General features: G+C 41.4%; 2 protein-coding genes and 1 pseudogene across 8 annotated transcripts in view; 2 read left to right on the forward strand and 1 right to left on the reverse strand.

The window, feature by feature from the left end:
• Positions 1-3,333, reverse strand: part of LYRM4 (LYR motif containing 4) — a 168,744-nt gene extending 165,411 nt beyond the window's left edge. The window contains exon 1 of one of the 2 annotated variants that reach the window (XM_039256856.1): positions 2,752-3,333. In XM_039256856.1, the coding sequence (XP_039112787.1) occupies positions 2,752-2,837 (86 nt within the window). In that variant the 5' untranslated portion in view covers positions 2,838-3,333. The remainder of the gene's footprint in view (positions 1-2,751) is intronic. The other variant, XM_039256858.1, reaches the window with a different exon arrangement.
• FARS2 (phenylalanyl-tRNA synthetase 2, mitochondrial) overlaps positions 1-16,726 on the forward strand; it is a 609,022-nt gene that overhangs the window by 82,612 nt on the left and 509,684 nt on the right. For 2 of the 6 annotated variants that reach the window (XM_039256851.1, XM_039256854.1), the window contains exon 1: positions 3,619-3,769. The exons of the other annotated variants lie outside the window; for them this stretch is intronic. The gene's annotated coding sequence lies outside the window, so the exon portion shown is untranslated. Of the gene's footprint in view, positions 1-3,618; positions 3,770-16,726 lie in introns of those variants that run through there. 6 annotated transcript variants of the gene reach the window in all.
• On the forward strand, positions 3,805-5,282 carry LOC120248485 (annotated as a pseudogene).

Consider the following 16,726-nt stretch of genomic DNA (forward strand, 5'->3'; position numbering starts at 1 on the left):
CACTGCTGTAATCAACATCCATTTGGTGCCCTTGTATTGAGTCCTCAAAATTACCTTCTACATTGCTGCCTGTCACCTACCTAAAATGTAAATCTGGCCATGTCTTTTTCTGGTTTAAAATGCTTTATTGGTTGCCCGTTAGCTAAGAATAAAGCCCATGTCTAAGGCATGGTGCCTGGGTTCTTGAATATGTATGTAGCCCTTTCCACCCTCAGTCTCATCCTCTGTCACCTCATAAGTCCACTAACGCTCCAGAAATTAAATAATCTTCTGCTGTTTGTTGTTATCTGAGCACACTATCCTGCTTTTATGCCTTCAATCCAATGTCATCTTCTGGAAGTATTCTTGATTCTACCCCACCCCGTGCAAGCCTATCACAGCACTTAACAGTTTGCGAAAATGGTTTCTATAACTATGTCCCACAAAGATCTGTTAAAAAAAGCCACTGATGGGCCTTGCTGAGTCCAAAGCTCCCATCTTTGTAGCTCCAGGTTTTGGTATGGCACAGGCAGAGTTTTTGGAAGCAATGAAGTAAAATCACACTTAGGAAAAGGACCGGTTTAGATGGAGATGGGGGTTGTGGATGAGAAGAATTAGGAAAACCTCTCTCCTGAGAAGGTCATGATTGAGTTAAATCTCAAGAGAAGAGGATGAACTCAAGACAAGACTGCTTAGCGTGTTTAAAGACAACAGAAATAACTTTATACAGGGGAAGGGGATGTCTTTGAAATTTGTAAGATATAGCCTTAATAAACAAGAAGAACATTCTTTTTTAATAAGTACATTTATTATCTTAGAGATACTAGTGGGAATCTCAGGTTTTAAGTCCATGATTTCAAGAAATAGTGTAAAATGATTATCGGATCTCTACAGTTAATATATTTACATGTATTTAATAAATTTGGTTCAAAAGCATTATTCAAAGTATAATTTAAACAATTACTTTCTGAATGTCTATTACTTTACAGTGGCTTATACAGATACTCATTTCCAATTTTTTGCCTATGAGCGCTGAATGATTTTCCTGCAGTTTACTCCTGTTGACTTGGCATTTATTCACTGGATAAAACTTTGCCTCAAATGTAGATTTCGCCACCTGGCTCATAAATCATTTCCAAATGGATTTTTAGAAATGTAAGAATCCTTAGAGATTACCCAGTCCAACAGGTTAATTTTACAAACAAGAAAATTGAAATACTAAGGTTGAGTGACTTGTTGAAGGTAATATATTGTCTGCGGGCTCCTACTTGACTTTTTCACAGCGTTTCTTTTTCATCTACCCTATCCCTGCAGCTATCTCTTCAGTGTGTGATCTGTGTGCTGATTCCCAGTTCTTGCTTATGCTCAGAAAATCTAAATGACAAAAATATCTTCTGCCAGATGGTAGTGTAAATACCTGGTTACCGTTTATTCACCTGCATATTTTGTAGGTTTCTTCAAGAGACTTGGTGAAGTTCTTGGTGCTAAGCACTACGTTAATTTTTTGCTAAAAATTCCACAAGTATTTGTGACGTTTACAAACTTTGCCTTCCAAAGGCAATGTCATTAAGTAAAGCCATACTCTCTCACGCAAGGTTTCTTTTAGCCATCTGAGTGAATATGGTCTCACTGGTATGGCCCAGACGTTGTTCTTAAATTTATTGGAAGAATACCTTTTCTATGCAGGTATTTAAAAATTAGACAGTCATTGCTAGAGAGGTTTAGTGTTCCCAGAACCAGTAGAACTGTACTGGCTCTACTTATCATAGGGCCTCATAGCTCATATACTCACTGGGAAGTTGACGCCTATCTCATCAGATCTTTCCAAGGGTAGGCTCTCTCCTAGGACACTTGGCTTGGCCAATCACCCAAAGTGAGACCTGGCCTAAATATGGCTCATACTCCAACGGACAGGATCAGGTAGTTAATAGGAAACACCAAATCTGAAAGGATCCAGAGAGAGAATTCATACAGTAGTGATGGGTTAGAAGTTATAAGGAAGCAAAAAAGAAAGCAGAGGCTGGGAGATAGACAAAAGATATATGAAGAGTATAAGGAATTCAAGAATATATATGAAGAGGGACCAGGCATGGATAAAGTTGTGTGCCACATTGAGGGACGTAAGTTTAGACTCTCATTCTCCTGTTGCAAAGATTTTTAAAACTGTATACCCATCTGGTGAAGACAAGGGAAATGTTTTTAGCTCCTGGAAGTTTGTGAGACTTTCTTTCCTTTACCGCTACCTGAACCTCCTTACAAACCGTGCCTTCACCCCACCCCTCCGCAAAGCCAGTGCCCTAAGCAGAAAGGATTTACTTCTGATTCTTGCAACCAAAAAAACTAGTTAAGACACCTACTAGGCTATTAAAAAAGTGGCTAGAGCGAGCTTTCAGCTTGCGGACATGTGCTACTGATTGCTTACTTCACTATCAACTTTCCCAGTCCTATGGGAAGTTCCATACATGCGACGAACGGGTCCTAGCTTGAGCCTCGGCAGCTTCCACGTCCACAGAAACACACCAGTAACCACATTTCCAGAGAACCGCCGTATTCGACTCGGGGGAAAACCCCACAAGATTTGAACCTCTTCTTTAATACAATAAAAGGCAAGCCAAGTCCCCTGCTCTTCCCCGAAGGTTTCAGAGGGCCACTGGTAGACAGGGGCACGATTTTCGGCTGCAGAGCCTCCGCATCCCCGTCCCAAAGCCTCCGGCACGTGACACGAGCTCCCCTCACCCCGGACCTCCCGGACCCCGCCGCCCACCGGGTCACCTGTAATTGTAGGCGCTGAAATGCTTGCTTTCTCTCAGCATCGCCCGGTACAGATCTAACACTTGTGCGCGGCTGGAGGCTGCCATTTTGGGGGGGGGAAAAAAAAAAACACGGGTCCTCTTTGAGGAGGTCCCGAGTTGAATCTAACCCACAAAACTTCAGTCTATGCAAAACCTCGAGTGAGATGAAATAAAATAAAATGCAGCGGGGCTCGGGCTCGCTAGCGGGCCGCGCCTCAACCTAGGAGAACCCGGGCACGCACCTCAAGGCGCTGCGAGTCGCGCGCCGCTTCCGAGGCGGGCGCAGGCGGGCTTCGGGCAGCTCAAGTGGGAGGTGCCGACAGGGAGGCGGTGCCGTTGCTGCCCGCGCCCGGGAGCCTCCGGCGTGCAGCAGCTGCGGGGGAAGCTGAGGGACGGCCGCAGGGGAAGGGCTGAGCCTGAGGAGCGACGCAGGTCGGAGGCTCTAGGACTGAGTGCGTGCTGCCCGTCACGGAGCGCCTTCCAGAGCTGCCTAGGTCGTGGCGGGGACATTTAGTCTCAGACCGCGTCGCCCAGTAGCATCTCCGCAAAGCCGGAGGCCGCGTTGCCACGGTTACCGTGCGCGCCGTGGGTCGACGCCCCGCCCCCGGCCGCAGATGACCCGCCCCTTGAGCTGGGGGCGCTCTCCGCGCTGCCTGAGAGGCTGAACCGGCGGCTTTGCAGGGTGTTTTAGCTTTGCGGCGCTCTGTCCGTGGGCCCCCAGGACAGGAACTTTCTGAGCGTGGGGATGGGATGTGGGGAGCGCGGAGGCAACGGGTGAGCGACTCCCTGGGCCTCAGGCTCTGCTCAGGACGACCGGCTGAGGGCCTCGGAAGCGAGGCCCCCTTTTCTAGTCAAAATGGCAGCGCCCAGCATGCTGTGGGGTATCTTTAAGGCGGGGAGGGGATCCGGCGGGTAAAGGCCCTCCCAGGAGAATAAGCAGCGTTACCTCACTTCAGATTTTGAAACACCCAGGTTTGGGTCTCCTGGGCGAGCGGTGGGTGAGTGTTGGCTTGGCTGCAGCGTGGTGTGCGACATGGGCGGTCGGTGGTGGTAGGAGAGAGTTATTGGCCATGAAATTTCCCCCCTTTTCGGGTGTTCTTTGAGCTTTCGAGGTTTTGGTTTTTAGAGTCCCGCGGACTTTTGTTATCTAATGCGTACAAAAGGTGGAGTGGCGTGGGTGATTAATTGGGAAAACTTAAGGGATTTCAGGACTCTCTTGGGATAATTTCGGACCCCAAACTAGAAGCTGAACAAGTTTTCTCTTGAAGTTCTTCATGGCTAAGTGTTGTCTTTTGGTCTTTCTCTGGAGACGTCAGCATTTCAGAATTACATTGTTATCGTGTTGGATTAATTGGTCCTTGAACGTAGGACTGGGCATATAGAAGCCTGAACTAGTTCTAGGTAAAACTAAGTGTGTTTTTAAAGCACCTGTCTCATTTTGGGAATCTTTCTGTCCAAAGCCAACGTTACAAGAGCCACAGGTTTCTTGTTCACATCACAGGTAGGAGTAATTTTAGACGTGAAAAAAAAAAAAACGAGTTTGCCTCAACATCCATCTTAATTCAACCACTGAGTTTGGTTGTGTTTCATCTCTTTTAAGTTTATCTGGTTTTAAAATGACACTTGTTTTATATCAAAACCTAGTATATTCAGGAACGGTAAGGGATGGAAACACTTTTCTGATCTCGATACGCTTTAATTAATGTACTTGCATTGCAGCCTGGTGTCCTTGCACCTAGATATACTTGTTAATATTACTCGTTATAATGCAGTGATATTTCTAAAAAAAGGCATGGGAGAGAACATACTTTTCTTAAAATCTTTTTAAGTTTCCTGTTTAATTTGTTTTTCATGGTGTCCCACATCTATGAGTATAAAAATAAGGTTGTTGTTTTTTTTTTTTTACAGGGTAGCCAAGCTTCTGTCACTCTTGCATGTTGATCAGGTCATTGGGCAAGTCTTGCCTCAGGATTATTGAAAGGGATTTAAATATTTAATTTAAATAATCCGGGGAAAACTACAACATTCTTGCAAGTTAAAAATAGAGAAAGCTTTCAAGGTAAAAGAAAAAAAACAGGAAAGTTATTTTTGGCTTGTTTAAAAATAGTGGGGATTGCTTTTCCCACGTTCACGTGTCCCGGGGGTCGGACTGCGGGTCTCTGCAGCGGCGGCAGCTCCAGAGCCAGCCGAGTAGGAACTGCGGTGGCCAGAGTCACGGCAGGACAAGCGTTTAGAAAGTTTCTTCCCCCTTTTGACCGAGTTTTAGTTGAAAGGAGTGCAGCCGAAACTGTAACCAAAGGAGGCATTATGCTTCCAGAAAAATCTCAAGGAAAAGTTTTGCAAGCGACAGTAGTAGCTGTTGGATCAGGCTCTTTATAAAGGAAAGGTTGGAGTCATTCAACCAGTCAGTGTGAAAAGTTGGAGATAAAGTTCTTCTCCCAGAATATGGAGGCACCAAAGTAGTTCTAGATGACAAGAGATGGGGACATTCTCGGAAAGTATGTAGACTGAAATAAATCATTATTGAAATGGCATGAAGGGAAGCTGCCCATTCCAATGAAGTTGTGAAATCTTTCATCATGTAAATAATTTTCATGTCTCTCTTTTATAATAAACTAAAGGTATTCCCCCCCCCCCCCCAAAAAAAAAAAAAAAAAAAAAAAAGCAGGGATTGTAGTGTTGCCTGCCTGGCTCAATCAGTGGAACTTGTGGCTCTTGATCTCTGGGTTGTGAGTTGGAGGGATCCCCATATTAGGCGTAGAGATTACTTAAATGAAAAAACTTTAAAAAGTAGTGGTGATTGCATTATATTTTGCTTTCATCTAGAAAATGAAGTTGTAATTATTACTATATACAATTGTTTATGTCTAATTATCAGGCGATTTAATCATTAATTTATACAATTAACATATCTAAAGGACCTTAACTTTGTCATAGTCAAAGAAAGATTTCCAAATAAATATTTAAAGTTTAGTTTGTTTGGGGATCCTAGTCTACTGTTAGTACAAAGAATAGCTGAGGTTAGGAAAGTGATAGCTTCCCAGTAGATTCCAAGCTAAGTCCTCACAAAGATATTCTTATTGTATTTCAGATAATGTACCAGTATCTTGGATATTGTAGTCTTGAACAACTAATAAAAGAAATTGCATTCTAAAGCTATATCTCTGTTTTTGTACATCTTTATTGCTGAGATGAATATTTTGAATAATAGCTCTGTTTGAGGTTGAAATGAATTGGGCCAGTACCTGAGGATTCCTTACTCATATGTCCTTTAATACGCATTCGATGCTGGGTTGAGTATTCTCTTAGGTAATGAATATTAGCTAGTGGTACCCACCTACTACCATCTAGGCCTCAAAATGTAAAAATTTCCTTAGTATTACCTATCCATGGATCCAGACTTAAAGTTCTTTAACTAACTACATATGTAAAATGATGTGTGGGATGCCTGGGTGGCTCAGTCTGTTAAGTGTCTGACTTCTGCTCAGGTCAGGTCACAATCTCATGGTTTGTGAGTTTGAGCCCTGCTTTGGGCTCTGTGCGGACAGCTCAGAGCCTGGACCCTACTTCCGATTCTGTGTGTCTCTCTGCCCTCCCCCGCTTGTGATCTGTCTCTCTTTCTCTCTCAAAAATAAACATGAAAAAAACTTTTAATGATGTATTACTTCATATTAAAATTAGAGTTGTTGGATTGCTAATGAGCACGTAATCCTTTTTGAAAAGAAATTTCTCTAAACATAGTAAGTAATGTAACAGCAATTTATTGTCTTAAGCTTAAATACTAAATTATTTATTTATTTATGAGGGGCTGGAGGGGGGAGAGAAAGGGGGACAGAGGATCTAAAGTGGGCTGTGCCCTGACAACAGAGAGCCCAATGTAGGGCTTGAACTCACAAACCATGAGATCATGACCTGAGCTGAAGGCAAGTGGTTCAACTGAGCCACCCAGGCACCCCAGGCTTAAATAGTAAAATGATGTGTAAAGAAAATCTTATATAAATGAGTGACTTGTGATACTGTGATTTAGAAATTACTCCACTCCAAACATGGATCTAAGTCTTTTATTATATATAATTCTCACTTGTTTTTATTGATTCTTCATTGTAATAGAATATTACAGAGACCTTAGATACCAACTCTTTTTTACAGATGAACAAACTGAAGGCCTTTTTCTCATTCATTTATTGAACACTGATTGAATGCTTCCTAAGTGCCATACATTATCTAAGATGGATCTACCATGAACAGAGTCTTTTTGTCCTCCCAGAACTGGACAGGGAACTAGAGAAGCAAAGTATTAATTTGTTTTGTCAGATGCTATGTTACCAACTGTCTGGAGAGTACAGAAGAGGGCCATTCAACTAGAGTTTTGACCTAAGGAGAGGCTTTCCATTGTAGAAGGTGTGTCCATAATGAGTTAGTAACAGCTAGATGAAGAATATGGTAAGAGGTTGTAGTGTATATTCAAAGCATGGAGGCATGAGGGAACATGACCCATTAAGGGAACTCTGGGAGAGGGATGGGAAGGACCGTTTGTGAAACCAGAAATGATTAGCCCTGTACCTGCTTTATTTTAATGATGTTTCCTCTGTTTTGGGGGTAAGTTATTTCTTATATGTTGGCTAGTTCACATAAATAAACTTTAATATCTGTTGAAATACAGGATATTTTTTTAGGTGTTATTAGGTTTTTGTTTTAAACCATATTTTTGAGTCCTATTTTTTAGGTGTGCTGAAATTCTGTTTACCTCTGCGTTTAACATATAGTTGACCAGCCTGTTAGTTCAAGCCATAGTTCTTCTGGATATTTGAGGGCTATCAATCAAATACTGTCTAGGTTTCCAAGAATTTATAGTTTGTATGTGATTAAAACAGGAAGTAAAAAGTGCTGCAGGAGAGGTGCTGGGGAAGCACAATGGAATCTCAGCATGAGAGGTCACTTCCATGGGTAGTGCCTGGGCCACACCTCAGACCAACAAAGTCAGCATGACCCAGGCCCAGGCTCCAGGAACGTATTTCATTAATTTAAAATTATTTTTTAATTTTTTTATTCCCCAGGTGACTGGATGCAGCCTAGTAGAGAAGCATTGATCTGTGGGAATTAGGGGGCTTTTTGGAGGAGGTAGTGTTCATGTTGGGCTTGAGAGAATTTAGGTTGGAGTTGGGCCTTGAAAGGAATTCCAGGATTTGGGTGTGTGGTTGTGGTAGTGAGATGATTACTGCAGGATGAAGCTTAACTCTTGGAAAGGGTACAAGAGAGAGTGAGTGAGGTCTGGGGAAAGATAGTCAGGGCCTACAGAACACTGGAGGGCCTTGTGAGGGAGGGAGTCGGAGGGCGCTTAAGGGTAAGTGCAGGAGATATAGCTGGAGAGGCTGGCATGGCAGCTCTCCTGGATGGTGGACACCTACTCCGTCCTTGTATGATCTCAGTTAGTTGTTTGGAGACCTGATGGGAACAAAAGCTGTTAACTCCATGTAAGGACAGGGAAACTGAGAGGTTAGGTTATTGAGTTGGAATGTTCCACAGCTAGATAGCAGTGAGGGTAGGCATTGGTGTAGGGCCTGATCTGTCTAGCCATTGTGCTACACTGCTTCACAGACTGTCTTCAGTGGAAGCTTCAGGAGTTTGAAGTGTATTAATTTTTCTTGGATAACATGGGTAAGTTTTAGCCATATCTGAATTTAATTTAGTAGGATTCCCACTTATTTATAAAGCTAACTGGTTAGCTCCTAACAAATATTCAGAACATGTCAAGTAATGATTTTTAGATTACCTTTTTATTTAGTCTTTTAAGAGAAGAAAAAAAATTTTTTTTCTATTAACATGTCTTGGAAAAGACCTAAATTGTGAATGTCTTTTTTAGGTTGTCTGTTCATGTGTGCAACAGACCTTGCTTTTTGGGAGATTTCTGAAACTCACCTCTTGGAGAAGCTCTTTTCAAACACACCTAACAAAATCTGTTCTCAGAGAAAGTTAGAAAGCAGCTAGATAGTCTAGCTTCATTGATTGGAGGCTAAGGCTTCCCTTACTTATGGGCAGCAACAATAAAACTGAGAATTGATTTTGTGTAAAGTATATCAAATGTCACTTCTAGAGGATTTTCTTTAAAAATTTTTTTTTAAATTTTTTTTTTATTTATTTCTAGGAGAGAGAGAGAGAGACAGCGTGAGCAGGGGAGGGTCAGAGAGAGAGGGAGTCACAGACTCTGAAACAGGCTCCAGGCTCTGAGCTGGCAGTCAGCACAGAGCCCGACGCAGGGCTCGAACCCACGAACCGCGAGATCATGACCTAAACGAAAGTCAGACGCTTAACCGACTAAGCCACCCAGGCGCCCCTAGAGGATTTTCTTTTTAAACAAATTCTTTGCCTTCTGAGGGAAAGAAACCATCTTTTCCTACTTTTCCTACTATAAACTCTTACCGACATGGGAATTCTTTTACAGTGTGGTAATATTCTCAGCATGGAGCCCGATGTGGGTTCCAGTCCCATGACCCTGGGATCATGACCTGAGCCAAAATCAAGAGTTGGACGCTCAGTCAGCTGAGCCGCCCAGGTACCCCCTCCCTTTTTTTTTTTTTAATAGTAACATTCTGCTATAGATCACCTGCATTCTATTTCATACTAATTATGAGGGGTAACTTAGAGGAATGATGTTTTCTTGTTGTTTGTATGATTCAGAATGATTTGTTCATGAACTAGCTATACGTGATGATAATGATAGCTGTTATTTATTTAAAATTTATATTCGTTTCCAGAAGCTTTGCCAAGCAGTTTGCAAACATCTCATTTCAGTAATTCTTATAAAGACAGGGGCTCCTGGGTTGCTCATTTAGTTAAGCGTTTGACTTTTGCTCAGGTCATGATCTGATGGTCTGTGGGTTCGAGTCCTGTGTTGGACTGACTCTCTGTTGACAGTGTGGAGCCTGGAACCTACTTCGGATTCTGTGTCTCCTCTCTCTCCGTTCCTTCCCGACTTGTACTCTGTCTCCCCCACCCCAAAAAAATAGCCACTAAAAAAATTAAAAAACATTCTTAGAAAGACAAATTTGAAGCCATGATTGACTTCTCTGAGTGGGGAGTAATAACAGCTATCTCTTGTTTGTCCAGATCAGTTGGTTGTTTATAGAAAACACTTAGGATTTGCAGTGTTGACTCTGCTTAGGGAAAAAACAAAAACACAGCAGCCTATGTTTGGCTAATCACTGACAAAATACTAGGTCAGTGTCTCATGATGTACAGAAATGGAGTTCTGGGATATTAATGGACATCTTGGAAGGATGATATATCTTTGTAAAGAAAAATCCTGTTGTTCTTCCCTACTGTGTGTTTCTTTACTGTGTGTCTCCGTAGCTCTTCAAACAGAACAATTCATTTTGGGTCACTGGATGTGTGGGGTTTTTTACTGACACCAAAGCAGTTCTCTGCCACACCATCTGGGTATCCTACAGGTCAATTCAATCCTGACACTGCCTGAAGATAGCGGAAGATTCCACAGGGTAAAGGCTCCTTCCTGTAAGACTGCCCTCCCTACCTTCCTACTTCAGATGCCAGTTTCAAGTACTGAGTCCCCAGATTCCCCATGCCATCTGTCCCATTTGGCTGCAAATTGGATGTTTCCATGGCCCCTTCGTCAGGTTTGAGTAATTTACTAGAGAAGCTCACAAAGCTCAAGGAAACGCTTAACACTCACCAATTCATTAAAGGCTGTGATGAAGAATACAGATGAACAGCCAGATGAAGAGATACATGGGTGAGGTCTGGGAGGGCCCTGATCGCAGGAGCTTCTGTCCCCGTGGAGTTGGGATGACGCGCCCCTCCTAGTGTGAATGTGCTCACCCACCTGGAAGCTTTGCAAACCCCGTACTATTGGGATTTTATGGAAGCTTCCTCATGTGGGCATGATCAATTAGCAACATTTTCAGCCCCTCTGTTCTCTAGAGAAGTGGGATGGGGGTGGGGTGGGGCTGAAAATCCCAAGCATCTAATCCTGGCTTGGTCTTTCTGGTGACCATGTCCCCTTCAGGAGCCTTACAGGAGCCCACCCAGAGTCACTCCTTTAGAAATAACAATGTCCTAGTGCTCTTATCACTTAGGAATTTTCAAAGGTTTTATGCTCTCTCTGTTGGTGGGGTTAAAGACCAAATATTAGAACAAGAGATGCTTCTAGTATTCTTATTGTTTAGGAAATTACAAGGGTTCTAGGAGCCAGGAACTGGGTGGCAGAGACCAATATATTGATTTTCTATTATCTCACAATCTTTGATACTTGTCTTAGTCTGTTTGGGCTGCAGTAACAAAATACCATAAACTAGGTAGCTTATAAACAACAGAAATTTATTTTTTACGGTCTGGAGGCAGGGAAGGTTAAGACCAGGGTGCTGGCAGATTAAATGTCTGATGAGAGCTTCCTGGTTCATACATAGATGGCCTCCATTTTGCTGTGTTCTCGCTTTGAAGGGGCAAGGGATTTCTCGGGGCCTCTATTTTTTTTTTTTTTAATGTTTTATTTATTTCTAGGAGAGAGAGAGAGACAGCATGAGTAGGGGGAGGGTCAGAGAGAGAGGGAGTCACAGACTCTGTAACAGGCTCCAGGCTCTGAGCTGGCAGTCAGCACAGCGCCTGACGCGGGGCTCGAACCCACGAACCGCGAGATCATGACCCAAGCGAAAGTCGGACGCTTAACCGACTAAGCCACCCAGGCGCCCCTCGGGGCCTCTATTTTAAGGGCACTGATTCCATTCCTTAGGAATCTTCATGACCTAATCACCTTCAAAGGCCCTATCTTTTTGTATCATCACCTTGGTTTTTAACTTAGGATTTTAATATGAATTTGCAGGGGAGCGTATACATAAGTTGACTGCAATACTGTGCTGGAGAATGTTATTAACAGTAGAAGCAAAAGAATTCATGATTTTTTTTTTTTTGCCATTATAGGGAATACGTTTATATGATTTAGTATTTCATAGATTTTTAATTTAATAATTTATTTGCTGAGCATGACTAAAGCAATTCACCTTGACAAACCTGTGTCCTATATACTGTGTAATTGTGAGCTTGAGTTAACTAATAATATTTAAGAGTAAGAAAAGCCTGGCTGTGTGAAATGGATTGCAGTAATATTGGCAGGCAGTGATACAGAGTTAGCATTAGTTAATAAGGATTCATTTATTGGGAGAATTATCTTTATAATGATCCCTGGAGTTCCAGAGTTCAGGGGAAAGTGAAAATGGAGAAGTCATTAAATACAGGAAAGCTTATCAGCCATACTTTCTTCCCTCTTTCTTGACATTTCAAGGTACGGACATTGTTAACTCTTTCAAGTCTTTGAGCACTTTTAAGTAAGTGCATGTGCCTGAGCATTTATGTTAAGCTCTGTTGCAAATCTTCCTGCCTTAGCTTCCAGGTACAGTGAAAGCATCTCCAGCCTCCTGAGACCTGGGTGTGATGATAGTTACAGTGCTGCTTTCGCTTGTACAGAAAGCCTCTGGGCAAACCGTGTGGATTAATACATTTCCTAACAGTAAGCTCGGTTTCACCACAGTCTCCAAGCTGAGTTGGAATGTTCTGTTAGACTTCATAGAGGAGATTCTATGGGTGCCAAGTTACACTGTTCTCTGAAAATCCTTTTCTGTGGTCTTGAAAGGTATTTTAAACAAAAATGTTCAGTATAGATTAATGTGACAGTGATATATGCTGATCTTCCTTCTGTCCCCCTACCCCCCGCCAAACTCCCTGCATCATTTTTAGAATAAAGTCTAAAAAAGCCTATAAACTCACTAACACAGCCAGTACAACCCTGAAGGCCTTTGCAAATGCTGATCCAACTGCCTGGAATGGTCTTTCCACCTTTCTTAATTTGTCCAATGTTAGTTTACTGAAAGACACCTTCTCAAAGTTTAACTGGATCTTCCTCTTTTAAGCCCTCTTAATGTGAGTATATTTTTCTTGCTGATAGTGACTGCAGTTGCAAGTAACAAAATCCAAGTCAAATAAATTTGAACCAACATAATGGCTTTTTTGTCTCGTGTATCTTGAAAGTTCAGAGGTCAGATGAGCTTTAGGAGTGGTTTAGTTGAGTGATGTTGTTAAAGACCTGGGTTTGTTCTTTTTCCACTCTGTCTTGTACAGTGTCAGCATTATCCTCAGGCTGGCATCCTCTCTTAGTTCTGGAATGCTGCCAGCAATTCTGGGGTACTCGTTTCCAGAACATTAGAAGAGTGAGAGAGTTTTTGGACCAGAAGTGCCCAATAATCCTGTGTGTTCACCTTTTTTTGTGAGTTGTGTGCTCATTTATCTTTGAGCCAGTCAGACACTGTGGTTAGGGCATAGGATTACTATTAGTTAGGTTTGAGTCACCTGCCTATATCCTAGAGGCAAGGGCCAGCTGCCCTCAAGATATATAGGTTCTGAAAACTGGGAATGGGTAGGTAGCCCTATTGGGTACATACAATGAAATTGAAGTAGTTCCCAAGAGAACAGGGACTGATTTTTTTGGTAAAAGGCAACAAAATTGATTACAGCAGTCTTTCTTGAGTTCTACATCTCTTTGTGTGATTATTTGATTAATCTTTTTCTCTGTTATCAGGCTGTGTATTCTATGAGGACAGAGACCATATCTATTTTTCATTACAATTGTTTCCTCAGCACTTTGCATATACTAGATGATTAATAAAATGCTTATATATGATTAGAGTGAATGATCGTTTCTTTGCATACAGTATGTATTCAGTGAATATTTGCTACTTGATCTTTGGTTTTGTGTTTTGCTAGACTCTCTCTGAACCTGTTCTTTTCAACTGCAGTTTTTTATTTCTGTCTTAGGAATGCTATTCTGCAGGTCCTGCAAGTTTAGGTTTAGGGATATGAATTTTGAAAGATTCATGGTCCTGTAAGTTAAATCAGTGAGAACAGTGATTTCCAATCCATGTGCTAGTCAACTGTGGGAGCCACAGAAAGAAAAGGCTTCCTATGTTTCTTTCTATTTTTTAATTTAAAAAAAAATTTATTTTAGAGAGAGAGAGAGAGAGCATGTAAGTACGGGAGAGGGGCATAGGGGGAGAGAATCCCTAGCAGATTCCACGCTCAGTGCATTTCTACGACTGTGGTATTGTGACCTGAGCTGAAATCAAGAGTCAGATGCTCAACTGACTGAGCTACCCAGGTGCCCCATGAATCCCTTTTATTTCTAACATGCTTGTCCTCTCATTTTTCAAACACAGGCACATAGTATAGTGACTGGAAAAATAATACAGTAATAAAAACTACTGTGACTTATTAATGCTTCTAAATAATTTTGAATTATACAATGGACATTAAAAGTATATGTTGCTAAGAGAGTAGATCTTGAAAGTTCTCATCACAAGAAAACAATTTTTATGACTCTACGGTGATGGATATTAACTAACTAAGACTTATTGTGGTCATCGTTTTTTAATATCGAATCATGTTGTATACCTGAAACTAATATAATGATATATGTCACTTGTATCTCAATAAAAAAATAAAGTACTTCTGTCCCAGGCTGTTGTTTTAATTAGAGAAATTAATACATTCAAAGCATTTAAAATAGTGCTGGATTTATAGAAAGTACTATAGTACTTTTAGAAGGTTAACTATTGTTATTATTGATTGTTGGGTTGAGAGCCTGGCTTGATTAGGCACTCTGAAGTATAGATTTCCTCAGGAACTGTAACCATCCTTTATCAGTGGATAGCCATTTATTCATTAAACATCAATCTTAAATACATATATATGTGTATATATATATATATATTTGATCTCATGGAGATTGGATGATTTTTCGAAGTTAAAATTTATTTTAAGGCTGAAATTGGCCAGTAGCCCCTGGTTAGGCCGTGATAATGCCAGGATGTTTCTGCTGTGCTAACCAGTGTGTTTCCATCTCTTCCATGGCTGCAGAGCACATTCTGGAGCCCTGCACTTGTCAGAAACATGTCCTCTTATCACTCAGTGGACTCATTTCCTAACTCAGGTCATCCTTGGCTTCCACTCCTCTTTGTAAATACAAGCAGTCAGTCATTTCCAGCTATTTTACCTCTAATTGGCTTCTGATTTTGTCTATGTGCTGAGCAATATATTATTAGCAGATAGATGCTAAAATGAATTACTAGATTGTGCTTTGCTTAGGACTCAATAAATATTTGCCAATTGAGTGTTCAGTAATTCATTGGAGTTTACTACTAGTGCTGTAGTTTCATGATGTACTAATTAATATTCTTGGTTTTCTTCTTTCCCCTCAAAGTTGCTTTTTTTCGCCCACTGTAGGATTCTTGTATTTGAAGCTAAGTAATATGAATTTTATTTTATTTATTTTTTTAAAAATTTTTTTTAAATATTTTTAATTATTTCTAGGAGAGAGAGAGAAAGACAGCGTGAGCAGGGGAGGGTCAGAGAGAGAGGGAGTCACAGACTCTGAAATAGGCTCCAGGCTCCGAGCCGGCAGTCAGCACAGAGCCCGACGCAGGGCTCGAACCCACGAACCGCGAGATCATGACCTAAGCGAAAGTCGGACGCTTAACCGACTAAGCCACCCAGGCGCCCCAGTAATATGAATTTTAAACTGTGGATAGCTCTATTCTGATAGCTCTAATTCCCTCCGTCACACTGGTAGTTCCTGGTTCACAGCTCATCAGCTCCCAAGGGCACAGAAGGGACTAATTAATTATGCTTTGAGTGCTTATTGTTGGGCTGGCTGTTTTATGGGTTACCTTATCTAATACTCATCACAACCGTATAGAATGAGGAAACATAAATAGTAAGTGGCCGGCTGGGATTTGTAGTTAAACACATTTTATTGACTTAACTGCCTCCATACTCTCCATTTTAGGTGTTTCTCTAACTCTGATGTTGATACCTTTCGGCTTCTTCCCTTTGCTACCACAGCTGCACAATTCTTTCTCCCCAACAGGACTTCCAGTCTACTGGGCTTTGGACTTTTTTATTGTGCCAGATCTATCTCATACTCTTCTTTCTCTCCCTACCCAGTCTAGATTTTTGTTCACTGCTTTTCAATATTATCTAATGGGTCTGCTTCAGACTAGTATGGTTCTCAGTCCTAAGAATTTCCCTACTATGCTTTGGTGCTTTTTTAGTGGAATTGACTTACAGTGTAAGGAAGAAACATGGTGAGCATATGTACACTTGGCTTCCCACTGTGTATTCCTGCCTGTGGTTCAGTGATACTGCATATGTAACAATATGTTATACTAGCATGACCTATGGGGTGTAGGTCAAACACATTTTTTCCGACTAATGCTTCTTTAAGATTGTGCTCAGTGGGCTAATCTTCCCCTGCCTCTAGATGAAAACTTACTTCTTCCCTTACCCACTCCTTCTGCAAAGGACACTGTGATGGGAAAAGACGGTGCTGTGTATAAGGCTTTTTATTTTTATTTTTAAAAATTTTATTTAAATTCAAGTTAGTTAACCTACAGTGTAATATCCATCTCTGGGGTAGAGCTCAGTGATTCTTCACTTACATAAAACATCCAGTTCTTATCCAAATGAGCCCCCTCCTTAATGCCCAGCACCCATTTTAGCCCATCCCCGCAACCCTGTTTGTTCTCTATATTTAGGAGTCTCTTATGGTTTGTCTTCCGTTTTAAATCTTATTTCTCCTTCCCTTCCCTTATGTTCATTTACTTTGTTTCTTAAATTTCACATATGAGTGAAATCACCTGATATTTGTCTTTCTCTGACTTACTTTGCCTAGCATAATATGCTCTAGCTCCGTTCATGTTGTTGCAAATGGCAAGATTTTAGTTTTTGTCTTCAAGTAATATTCCATTATTTTTAGGATTTTTTTGTTTAATGTTTTTGTTTATTTTTGAGACAGAGAGAGGCACAGAGTTTGAGGGGAGGTTGGGCAGAGAGAGAGAGGGAGACAGAATCTGAAGCAGGATCCAGGCTCTGAGCTGTCAGCACAGAGCCTGGTG

Source organism: Hyaena hyaena, unplaced genomic scaffold (genome assembly GCF_003009895.1).
Source record: "Hyaena hyaena isolate Hyena2069 unplaced genomic scaffold, ASM300989v1 scaffold_588, whole genome shotgun sequence".
NCBI classification, from domain to species: domain Eukaryota; kingdom Metazoa; phylum Chordata; class Mammalia; order Carnivora; family Hyaenidae; genus Hyaena; species Hyaena hyaena.